This window comes from Pangasianodon hypophthalmus, chromosome 27 (assembly GCF_027358585.1).
Source record: "Pangasianodon hypophthalmus isolate fPanHyp1 chromosome 27, fPanHyp1.pri, whole genome shotgun sequence".
Taxonomy (NCBI): Eukaryota; Metazoa; Chordata; class Actinopteri; order Siluriformes; family Pangasiidae; genus Pangasianodon; species Pangasianodon hypophthalmus.
The window spans coordinates 14,962,937-14,976,012 of NC_069736.1; the positions used below are offsets into that span (position 1 = coordinate 14,962,937).

The window sequence follows — 13,076 nt, forward strand, 5'->3', positions numbered from 1 at the left end:
TTGTTGACAGTGTTAGAAGATCTATAATCATGTTCTACTCATTACATACACTCACAGGTGTTCTTAATGGGAACACCTGTACAACTGCTCATTATCCCATTCTGCCACTTACGTGCAAGCAGCACTGGAAAAACATCGCCTGGTCTCTTTCTAATCTTCAACTGTCCAGTTTTGGTGAGACTGTAGACACCACTGCAGCCTCAGATCCCTGTACTTGCCTGACAGGAGTGGAACCCAATGTGGTCTTCTGCTGTTGTAGCCATCAAGGTTTGATGTGTTCTGGGATGCTTTTACTGCTCATTATGGTAGTAAAGAGTGGTTATTTAAACTATCGTAGCCTTCCTGAAGTTGAACTTAGTCTGATTTTATGCATTGTGCTCCTGTCACACGATTGGCTAATTGGATATTTCCATCATTAGCAGATCATACTAGTATTGTGGCTACTACATTATTCTGCCTATGAGGATCCCAGTGAGACAATTTGTAGAGTATAAATTATTAGCATTTTTGTATTTCAGTGGCTTCTGAATGTCATGCTGGTTAAATGTGTTCAGATCTGAGAGTGAACTGTTAGTTGTGTATCAGTACCCAGAATGAGACCCAAACATGCAGAAGTTTCATGGAAATCCACACCCTTCAGGCATCCACACTCTTTATTTCATCTTCTGTCAGCAGGTGCAAATATTCACTGTTTTTTAGCCAACTTTCCTCACAGTTTAACAGCTCAGTGTAGCAGTGTGACGTGTGTAGACTTCAGGTATGCTGTCTTTCCCCTCTGTGTGTCTGTCTCTCTGTCTCAGATAAGAGAACGCGAGCATACCACGACGCCAAATCCTTGCTTGACAAGATATACCGTAACTCTGCTAATCCGATTAGCCAACCGCTATCAAAACAAAACTTCAAAACTTCCCTGCTAGGATTGTCACAAAACATTTCAGAGGCAGGGATTAGAAAGTCAACAACAAACTTGGGCACTTGGAGAACTTCTTATAGATGTTTTCCCTGCCTCAGATTTAGAAGTGATCCACAATAAGGCCTAAAAGTCTACTTTTAGTTGATCATTTTAGCAAAAATTAATATTTTGTATATAGTATTCAAATGATGCAGAATACATAATTTAAAATGGTAAAAAAAATCTGTTAATTAGCTGTTCATACAAATAATAAAATTATGCTTCTAACTAATGTGTTTGATTTATGCTTCAAGTGCTTCTGAGAGCTCTGAATGTCAAAACACGTAAGGTGTTAATTTTTCCGGGCAACCAAAACATGGGACTAGCTAGCTAGCTAAAAACGTATGATTTGTCCACTCCTGACAGAAGAAAATGTATTTTGGTGATCTTGAAGAGAAAAATCCTATAAACTGATGAGAAATGCATAACTTTATATGGCATAAATATTTGTATATGTTAGCAAAGCGATGTATGTTTATCTATGTTACTCCGCTATTTAATTGATATCTAAACTGTTTACATGTTGCTTGATTTAAAACACTTCCTCGTTAATACTAGGAAGAGTATCCAGTTGAATGGATTGTGACTTTTCTAAACTGTGCCACCGGCTTTAACTGTGGTCACCATTTAATAATTAAATTCTGGTATAAACCTTATGCACTATGCATTCTCATCTCAGGTGTTTCAAAATGTTTCTAAAAAGAATGATGCAACCACATTTGAGAAAAATAATTTGAATGTAAAATAGATGGCTCAGGTGCTTAAAGCTCTCAGCTCTAGAGAGAGAACTGTGAGAGTGTGTGGGTTCCCCAGGTGTCCACACAATAGCTGTGGATCTGAGGTTATGGCTGGATGGACACAGCCTGAGGCCCCCACTTTCTCTGCGGTGGAGCTTTTGCGAAAGACTGAATATGGCCAGGGTCTTGGAGTCGAATGAGCCAGACGTTTACTCAATGTGGGATGTAAGAGGGAGGGAGTCGGAGACAGGGAACGGACATGACAATGGCAAGCGAATGATGAATGGGACCAGTGGGACGTGACTGTGTCTGACTGTGACTGAGTTTAATAAGACTGTGGGTGTACGTGTGTGGCGAGGGTGTGAACAAATTTTTTGAGGGATGCAGTGACACGTTTTTAAATGTCTTCAGTGGCTCATGTTTTATGGGTTTGTTTTAATAAACTGAAAATGAAAAGGACCAGTGTTTTGTGGTTCGACTTTATTTGCAACTAATTTGAGTCTACATCGGAGATATGCAGCAGAGACAACGTTTGACCAAGTGCACACTCAAACATTTTGAACTAGATAATGATAACAAATAACAAAGTATAAGTGATACGTTACAATATGTACTTATTGGAGTTGCTCTTTTCCTGTGGTTGAATCCCAAAATTAGTCTTATTGGGCACCCAGTGAAGTAGGGTGCTATTATGTAGTGAATATCTTGAAGCAGAAACGTTGATGAGAGAGGGTCAGAGGAGGAATAGTTAGACTGGTTTGAGCTGGCAGGAAATCTACAGTTACTCAAATAACCACTCTTTACAACCGCGTTGAGCAGAAAAGCATCTCAGAACGCACAACATGCTGAACTTTGAGTTGGATGGGCTACAACAGCAGAAGACAACATCAGGGTCCACACCTGTCAGCAAAGAACAGGATTCTGAGGCTCCAGTAAGCACAAGCTCACTGATACGGGACAATTGAAGACCGTTTCAGTGAGCCTGTGTCGACTGTAGCTTCAGACTCTTGTTCTTGGCTGACAAGACCTGGCCATTTTTCTCTGACCTTCTGCCTGCATAACTGCTACTCAGTGGATGTTTTTTTTTTTTTTTTTTTTTTTTTTTTTCTCACCATTCGGTGTAAAATCTAAAGGCTGTTGTGCATGAAAACCACATGAGATCAGCAGTTTCTGAAATAGTCAAACCAGCCTGTCTGGCATCAACAATAATGAGACAGTCAGAGCTACACATCCACATTTTTCCCTTAGTCTGATGTTCTGTTTCCCCTTTCATAACATATTTTGTTCTTTTAAATATATTATCTCAATGGAGTGAGATAATGTAGCAATTATATATTAATAATTTTCTGCTTTCAAATGCAAAAAAGAGACTTCACACTAATGATAGAAATCTGTTGATTGCCTGCTGATATTCAGTCAGTCTTAACAGTAATGTATTTTTAAACACTACCCTCCTCTTATTAAGTACAATAATGTGTTTGTCTCCATGGAAACAGGCATATTAGCCACTTCAGCATCAGGTTCAAAACTGTACCTTTTTTTCGGTCATCTCAATTCTTTTTCTGTACCGATCCTGGGCAAATCGAATAGATGTTAGTTATATATGCAGATAGATATCAGAAGTTCTGAAGAGAGTGTGTGATCAGCATGAAATGAATGAGGAAGAGGCAGAACACTTAACAGTTAAAAAAAAATTCTTTAATGGAATGCAGAGCAAGATGTTCACAGATGAGAAGATCATTCTTGCAGAGAAATGCACTATCTGTGTCCTTTTTTTTTTACTGTTTTATTAATAAAGTTATTATAATTCTGTAAATGTCTTGGCTGCATTGTATGTAAAACAGTCCTGCCAGTGTACATCAAAAAACTGTGAAACTGGAACATGTAAAAAAAAAAAAATCCACATTCACTGTTCTATTATTTACACTGAATCCCAGATGGTTGCCATTCACTATATATGCTCAGTACATAATTAAGAATACAGGTCTGTTTTACAATCAGGAACAATGAATACTCATAAGATACCAACATTTTGAACTAGCTACTGTGGCAATAACATTCTTTTCTTTTCCCAGTTAAACTGAAAACAAGATGTTTCCTCTTCACTCTATATGCTCACTACATTAATACGTTAATGCTCATTCAAATGCTAATGAAATTTATTATTAAGTAATCCAAATTTGTGTGCAGTTTCTGACAGCACTAATACACACACAAGATGAGTGGTGAAGACAAGCCATTTGTTATGTTGTGCAGTAAGAGCACTGCTGGATTTCCTCCCCCTGTTCAGCAGGAGGTCACTACTGACCTTCACACTAAAGAGGAAGCAGAGTGATGAGGTTGTCGTGTAGCATCTTCACCCCTGAACCCTGGCCTGCAGTCTGTCTCCACTCCCATCACTCACCAAGGATGTGGAAATCCCATAATACTCCCGTCTCCCCAGCACCCCACTACTGCGGCGCCCCCGTTTCCCAGATGTTTCCAATTAAAAAGAGGGCCTTTCAGTGTGAGCCTGTTCTCTCCATGCTGAGCGAGAGAGAGAAAGAGAGACAAGGACAGACAGAGTGAGAGAAAGGGGGATAGACAAAGCTCTTAGACTGACTGATGGGGGAGGGGGGGTTGGCATGGGCAAAAAAAAGGCTTTTTTTTATCACTGAAAGAGGGGCTTGGAGAAACAGAACGACTGAGACACAAGTGGGTGGCTTTCAAAAAGTCGCTGCAGTTCAGTCAGGAGTTGTTTTGGTTGTAGGCTAGTCATGAATGGGATTAGGAGTAATCAGTCAAATCTCAGCCACAGAGCCATGGATTAAGATCAGAGCAGTAAGCACGCATGCTGCATACCAGATATAACAGATAATAGACCTGACTATAAGTTTCTGTGCTGTATCAGATGGACTGGTTGTTCTCCATCCTTCAGAAACTTATTCCTTGGAATATGCTCACACCCAAAGAGAGATTAAGTGTTTTATATCTCTTCTTTGCCCATCTTACATCTTCTGTAATTTAGTGAAAATATCATTACAGCATTTTTACAGTAAGGCATTCAGTTAAAGGCATTTGTGCAGGACTTTGTCAAAGGGACTGAGATATTGCCTCATTTTTAATCCACATCTGGGAGCATCAGGGCTAGTATCTGTCCAGAGACCACAGGGCCTTCTGTACGGGTTTTTGATGGGGAAACAAAATTTTTGAACACCTGGAGACAATGAGATTTTCAGTACACCATGCCACAATGTGATTTCCAGTCCAGTATAGTCAAAAAAAAGTTCACAGGATTCTGTCTACAGTGGTGAATAAATGGAGGTTTTTTTTTTTTGTGATCTCCATCATATGAACTCTTCTTGTGATAGCTACTGTTTTTTTGGTCGCGTTTAGTGACGAAAGCTGGACGTCTGGATTGAGAAACTAGGCAGCAACTAACATATGCTTTCTCTCAGACCTGTGGAGCCACCACATATTTTTCTAACTGCTGTTGTTGCAACGTCATAGTGCAGTTGAGTGCGTGTTTTAGAGAGTGCCAACCACTTAAGTCCAAATACAACTGACTAATGGAGCTGTGATTGACAGGAACGAGGACGGCCCTCCCTCTCATACAGAGAGGGTTGTATAAAAGTGCCAGTTATCCCCTCTTGGGTTCTAGCCTTTGGATCGCTATTGACTAGTTTGACAGCAGTTTTCCTAGATGCTAACCAGCAGATATTTAGAATTGTCAGCTAGTGGACCGCGATCCGGTTGCGGACACAGCACGGTATTTCAGTGGATCAAACTGAGCACATGAAAAATACTGTAGTAGAGCCAATCAGTGTATGGAAAAATCTGGCTGTAGTTCAGAGACTCCAGTTTTTTAATAGCTGTGAAATACAAAGTTCATTCTCAATGAGGTTGTCAATACAAATCCTTGTACTATCATACTATTCTAGATGAACGGCTTTGAAATATTGTAATGTTTAGTGGCACATGGGCTTAGCACTAATTTACACATAGCTGCGGTAATCAGCCTCACATGGGAACCTAGTGGTTTTATTTTTGTTCAGTACGTCATGACATGTAGAAGTGAGAGCCAAGCTAAACAGTGAACTTTAAAATAAAAGAAAAAAGTTGCTGTCGAAATAGAACTGAGAAGAAACCCAACGACTATAACTAATTAGAGTCAGTTATTCTGTAACGGCTGTAAAAACACCACACTTCCACAGAAGTGTTTTTCTTGGAATAGTGTCAAATGTGCTAGTAACAGTTCAAAAACTAAAGGATGTGATTAAAATCTTCTGTGAGCTTTTAATTTATGCTCATAGTTGTCTGTACAATGTTTGAATTAATTGTACACTGAACATGAGTGATCTTAAATTAATTCTGTGCATGTTTGGTTTGCTTTCATTATGGTTTTCTCAGTTTTCAATTTTCGACAAGATTCTTATAGTACCACTGTTTGTGCTATCTGGATACTGTAAAACACTTTATGGCCAAGTTTCACCCTTGCTTCAGTGGATAATCGCATGAGGATACTGTAGATTTGTTCCATAAAACTACTGCTGTAATCATAAAGACTGTCCTGTGCTCATCTCAGGATTCAAACTGAACATCCTTTTGTCATGCTTACTACTGTTTGATTTATAGTAGAAGAGTAATGATTTATTATCTCACTATCTGGTGTCACCCGTAAGTGGATGGGTTTTCCGTTTGAGTCTGGTTTCTCTCGAGAGTTCTTTGGCATGTTGTCTCAGGGAGTTTTCTTTGTCAAAGTTGCCAGTGGCTAGATCTAAATTTACATCCAGATTTCTGTAAAGCCGCTTTGTGGCTAGTTTCAAGATGAAAATTTTGGCTTGATTAGTAAAGGTGCTCCTTTCGGCTTCCTAGTCAACACTTAATGTGGGATTATGGTGCTGGAACATTCCTAGGATGACATCTTCGACCCTGTGATGCCGTGCAAGGGCCCTCAAGCAGTCTACTGCTGCACAGTTAGCGTGTCTTCTAACGTGGGTCACCAGTTACGGGCTCTGGTCGACAGTGGATCAGTTCAACAGGGGGAAAGTTTCACCCTCAGACAGTAGATGGCCATTCATGATTACATTGTGATTCAGTTCAGAAATGCTGGGAATGTAGTGGCAAAAGAGTTCCAGTATTTCAGTCGTTGTCTGTGTCATATTTTGAGGTCTTTTTTTTATTATTGGGAAACATTGAAATTCATTCATTCACATGAGTGTCTGTGAAAGGGGGCTCGAGGTTGTTCAAGAAATATTTGAGATTATAACACAAGTCTGGATGCCTTTATTCATTACTTGCAAGGGATAAAGTAAATATGCCACATTCTTTGTTGAATGAAAGTGTATTTTTGTTGGCAGTTGGCGCCCAAGTGTCCCTGAATATGGAGGACATTGTTGAAGTGTATAAAGGTGATCCAGCCGTCATCCGCTGCCACTACAGTTTTGCTCAAGATCCCAACATGGTCATGGTGCAATGGTTTGTGGTATGTACCATCCAGTTATTTGATACTCCTACCAACATTTCCACTTTGCTTGCCAGCTAATTGGTAGGTCTCTCACCAGAGCTACTGTAGCTTCTATTCTAAACTATATTTCCCTGAATCTCAGCGTGGTCCTGGAGGTAGAAGAGTAAGGATCTCCTACAGTGACCTCACCATGCAGAAGGTGGATGAGAATACAACCTACACAGACCGCATCAGCATTGCAGGGGATACCAGTGGTGAGAACCTGACTATCGTGGATGTCAGACTCTCGGATGAGAGGGAGTTTTTCTGCCAGGTCAACGGCCTTGCAGCAGGCAACGGAGAGGGCAGGACTCATCTAAAGGTTTTCAGTAAGTCCGCTTCCTTTCCACCAGCGGTTTGAATGGATATATATAATATAATATAACAGATGGATAAATCCCTCTGGAGTATTCATTTTGCTTCCTGTTTATTTAGACCCCCCAGAGCCTCCTATGATAGAAGCAGTTTATTCTGGAGTTTCAGTGACCAGTCCATTACTATCAAAGGTTGGTACCAGTCTCAGACCATTCATGCAGGTCCAGTTGGTTCTGTTCATTTATTCTTAATTTGCTTCTAATTAGATTGCAACTTGTGAAACTCGAGAAGGCTTCCCCAAGCCAAACATCACCTGGTACCGCAATCATGAGCCACTGTATCCCAAAAATGGCGGTAAGTAAATAAGAGTTTTTTCAAGTTTTTTATATTTTTCTTTGTATACTATTTAGCGCTGTTGAATTCTCTATTTTGATTGACCAGTTTTCTATAGGAGCAGCTTAGACAATAGTTGTTGGTGATTCAACCCTCAGGTTTATATTAGTGGGCTTGTACTAATATGTGATTTACACTGGGACTTGCATGGAGGACTCACCACATAATCTAAGATTGATAATAAACAGATTAAAAATGTGTTGTTATTACACAAAGCAAAACATATAATTGTTGATTTGGTGAAGTGCTCTGTAAGGAGACGTTTTTTTAACATTTATGGAAGGAGTTTTAAGTGTCAGCACTTTGTAGCAAATTGCTGGGTTTAAGAGGAATAAAATACTTCGGGACATGCTGTTCGTGGAAAATAATTGACTTTGGGGTGGTAACAGTAACGCATCATTGATTATCAGCACAGCTCATGTTTTTTTCCCTTCCTTATATAATGCAAGACTTAATAACCCTTCATCATTTATCAGTTCTTCCTTCCATCTAGGACTAATCAGGCAAATTGGTATGAATTGGTTTACAATGATAAGACTATCTAAAGCCTTTCAGATCTAATTACAAATGAGTCATTACAAAGAGAGCTCATCCTTTCCTCTCTATCTGTCAATTAAAATGAATGTGTGTGTGTGTGTATCTGTCCAGAGGTTAACGTGGTTACCCTGGTGACCAGGGGGCCCAGCGGGCTGTACACGGTCCAGAGTGAGCTTCAGTACAAAGTTGCAAGGGAAGACAGAGATGCTGTATTCTCGTGCGAGGTCAGCTATTACGTTCCCGGTGCCATCCGAACGGCTGAATCCAGAGGTGTCAACGTCACAGTTCACTGTGAGCTTCAGCACCATCGTACCTCCTTTTTTTTTTTTTTAACAGCTGCAGTGTGTGTAATGATAATGTCTTAACCAAGACTAAACTGAATGAGGAAACAAGCTACAAATTTAAAAATGTAACCCAAATAGCCTGTTCCATTTGTGTTCCAGCACTAAAAACCTGTAACTGCATTTCTTATTTTTTAGTGATGTGAGATCACTAGTAACACTAAGTGTTAGAACTCTATAGACTAGTTTTGTTTCAGAATCCAGAAATGTATGGAGTCAGTGAAATGCTCAGTATCTGAGCATACATGAGAATCATGCAGAAGTGAACTGGATGTAATTATCTGAGCTAGATTTTAGCCTAATGTTACCTCACTTCCTACTGGTTTTATTTACAAAGTAGTTATTTTTAGCTAGTTTGGTACTTGTGTGCTTCTTGAGGTTCCATTAATTGTTGGCAGCTAAGCTACGGCTAACTTTTGTGTAACCAAGCTAGCTAATGCAAGCAGATCTAAATAGAGGATAGTTTAGTACAATGGAATTTTGTTTATAATTTTATCTTAATGTATATAATTATTTTATTTTATACATCAAGATAAAATTATAAACAAAAAGAAGAAAATGGCTCCAAAACCACTTGAACGTCAAGAGATCACTACTTGAAAATTTAAGATTCTCCCATAAAGTGACTTTTCCATTGTCAAGTACGAGTATGCGCCGACCATGACGTGACTTCAGAATGTTCCCTCTTTGTTGCTCTTGATTGAATGATTAGTGCCAAAGATACACTGCCTTGGTAACATGTTTCTGAATGGGCCTCCATTTATGGTCTCATTTTGTGTGTGTGTGTATGTGTGTATGTGTGTGTCTATCTCAGACCCAACATTAAACTTTGAGATGTGGAGGGAATTGCCCAAGGGCCTGGTCAAAGAGGGGGACACGGTGGAGATCCGTTGCCAGGGCGATGGCAATCCCCCACCAACCATCACTTTCAGCCGAGAACAAGTAATAATGATCCCACTTTTTTCTTCAATTCTTTTTTTCCCCCACATTCTTCCAGCAGAGAGGGCGAGTTATCAGTGAGACAAAGCTGGGAGCATGGGAGACATATAGAGACATATAGATCACTCAGCATGCTTCACACACAAGCTTAACATTGACTCCAATAGTAATGTATACAGTATCAGTTGTTTTTCTGAGGTTAAGGTTAGGAGGATAGCATTAAGGCGGACTTTAGGTCCCTAATTTTGTATTTATGCAGGAAAAAAGAAAAAAGTCTAATTGTCACCAGAAGTTTACAGTTTGTCTGAGATGGAAAAGTTCACACATCAATTAAGATTAAAAAGTGCTATTTTTTAAAATAATTGATGAGGGTGTGTTTCCAACTTTCCATGTCTGTGGGTGTTTGGTGTTTGGATGCTGCACTTTTAACGACATCATTTTGTTTCATAGTCACATCACTATAGATGATGAAAGCACAGTAATTTGTATTTAGTTGTCTATAATTGGATTGACTGAACAGGACTTCCAATTCCTGTCTCTGCAGAGACGCATTAAAGGTGGGGTTAGTGATTTAGTCAATACCCATTAATAAACAGTATCATTAGAACTGTAAATGAGCCAAAGTTCACTAATTTCCATCTGTTCCATCAAATTATAGTCATTATTTTAAAAAAAAAATTTAATTTTGCTCATGTGTGGTGCATTAGAAAAGTATTCACCCTATCGTCTGGAGATTGTGAGTTCAAATCTCGACAATGCCAAAAATAAATAAATAAATCAAAACTGAAGATTTTTAGCACTAAATTACAGTTTTCTCCTTTTTTATTCCAAATTATGCTGACCAGTAGGCACTCAGGGGACAAGTTGCTGTTGTCTGAGAATTAATGTCATAAATTCTCCCCAACGACCTGAACAAAAATATGTGGTTTAACAGTTACAGCCCAATACTGTACGATTGCAAATTGCGCTGAAATTAGTAGCAGGGAGTGGATGAATACACTGGGGTGCATGTACCGTTAAACAGCATTAATAAGCATTAATAATTTTGCATATTTTATCACACTCCTTTTTATCAACATTAGTCTAAGACATAATTAGATGGTTGATTTATGACGCCAGCCCTGAAGAAGTGATTCAAGCGTCATGAGCTTTATGAGTCAGTACACAGAAAAAGCAGTTACTCATGTGGCTGCATTCAACTCTTAATAAAGCATTTAGCCATCTAACCTCTGCCTTTTCATGCTGATTTCAAAATAAATCCATACTGTGTAGTAGTAGTTATATAAATAGATAAATTATGTGATATGACAGGCCTGAGATGAGAAGTATCTTTATTTGTGAGAGATATAAAGAATTATAGAGCAATGAGTCATCACTCGTCCTTCTATAGGAGCTGGATATGAGTCTGGAGGCCGAAGGCAACCTGCTGGTCCTGAAGGATGTGACGCGCAGAGACAGTGACGTGTACCAATGCCAGTCTCTGGACCTGGACTCAGTACGCTTTGATGTAGGTGCGAGCCTGCAGCTTACTGTGAACTGTAAGTAAATGGAGCTGCTCTCACACTGTAGCACATGTAACTTTTGTTCCGCCTCTTCACCACCACCACCACCACCACCACCACCACAACCACTTCCTGTTCTACAGAAGTGAGATTGATGGTGATATATGGTGGGATAAATGTATACTGTACACTGGTTTTGTTTTGTAGTCTTGTATTTTGTTTTTTCTATGATAGATTTAAGACATTATTATCAACATTTTGAACAAATGGTAAATATTAAATGAATTGTGGCCGGTAGGGAAGGTTTTTGTCTAGACTTTTTGTCGAACATGAATAGAGGCAGATGTATAGGACATGGCCTGTTTTGTGTTAACACACACATGCTAAATTCACTCAGAAAGGCAGACAGTAATAACTCATGTCGAACAATGTTCTAAGTACAGGATGTGTGTGTGTGTGTGTGTGTTTTTGTGCGTGTAGATCTTGACCCAGCTGTGGTGGTTCCCAAAGACTCGGAGATCATGCTGAAAGGAGAAAGTCTGACAGCCACATGTAATGCTTTGTCCTCTCTAGAGACATCCACTGTGTGGCTCAAGGTAGTTAGACTGTATATCACTCCCTCAAAATTTATAGTATTCGTATATCTTATGCATTGTAGAGGTCATTTTTTGGTTAATGGAATGGAATTATTATTACTGTGCTACAATTTGTAGATGACCCCTGGCTCTACTTAAACATTTATTTAAAAAAAAATCAAGATAGCCTTTGTTTTAACAAGAAATCCAGAAATAGATTTCTACATAGTTTTGATTTACACTATACACTAATACACACTAGCAGATTTTTTTTTAATATGTGCAACCAATAGCAACCAATTACACACCCGCATTTCTGATTTCTGGGTTGTAGAACTGTAAGATTCATTTTAAAAATGTATTTGAATTGGAATTACTTTAAAGTTTTAGTATTCAAATGCATTAATATTTATTAGCCAATCATTTTATACTGCCACATACAGCCTGAACATCAGCAGTGGCGCTACACTGAATGTTCATAGTGCATAATTCATTAATGGTGGAAATCTTGTCAAAATAAAAGTAAAAGAGAATCATAAGCAGGCAGAATCATGTTTTTATCATAAACATTTCAGATTTGTCATCAATTATTTACCTAAAGCAATGATATTTTTTACAAAATATTTAGAAAATGTGCTTCAGTAGAGTTGTGTTATGCAATAAAAAGTGGAATATTGGGTCTTATACATTCGAATGTGTTTTTTTTTTGCCTTCAAATACATAAACCTTGTGAATGTGAATAAAATGTGAATAGTTTTTGAAGAGTGAAACTGTAATTGTTGTCTATTTTGGCCTTATGTGGAAATGAATGATGATTATATGCATGTGTGTGTTCAGGAGGGTGTAGAGATAAGACAAGGACACGTGCTCCAGCTGCAGGATGCTACATTCGACACAGCTGGACGCTACGAATGCAAGGTGACCGTTCCCAGCATACCAGGCCTGCATACCAGTGGATCAGTCCATATAATTGTGCAGGGTAAGCAGTCATCATGAGCCGTTTCGTTGTCTCACTTCCAGTGTGCTACTAAGCTGTCAAACCATCAGCATAGGGATCTAGTTACCAAACCATGCTAACATGACTACAAGTGAATAGTAGTTTAGTTTAGACATGTATACTGTTATCAACTCCAGAATTAATGGCACCCAAATTAATATATAAAATGAATAACATTACATTGAGTAAAACTTTGAGCTTAAATCTATGAGGATGCTGTATAATTTTATTTTAACACTTTTTTCAAACAGTTCAGTTCACTTAAGCAGTGTATTTCTTTTTTTTTTCTAAATAATGATACAG

General features: G+C 38.8%; 1 protein-coding gene across 5 annotated transcripts in view; it reads left to right on the forward strand.

The window, feature by feature from the left end:
• mcama (melanoma cell adhesion molecule a) overlaps positions 1-13,076 on the forward strand; it is a 46,717-nt gene that overhangs the window by 24,974 nt on the left and 8,667 nt on the right. For all 5 annotated transcript variants that reach the window (XM_026921630.3, XM_026921632.3, XM_026921631.3 and 2 more), the window contains exons 2-10: positions 7,029-7,153; positions 7,278-7,503; positions 7,610-7,680; positions 7,756-7,843; positions 8,531-8,710; positions 9,575-9,702; positions 11,090-11,237; positions 11,682-11,797; positions 12,614-12,755. In XM_026921630.3, coding sequence (XP_026777431.1) covers positions 7,029-7,153; positions 7,278-7,503; positions 7,610-7,680; positions 7,756-7,843; positions 8,531-8,710; positions 9,575-9,702; positions 11,090-11,237; positions 11,682-11,797; positions 12,614-12,755 — 1,224 coding nt within the window. The remainder of the gene's footprint in view (positions 1-7,028; positions 7,154-7,277; positions 7,504-7,609; positions 7,681-7,755; positions 7,844-8,530; positions 8,711-9,574; positions 9,703-11,089; positions 11,238-11,681; positions 11,798-12,613; positions 12,756-13,076) is intronic.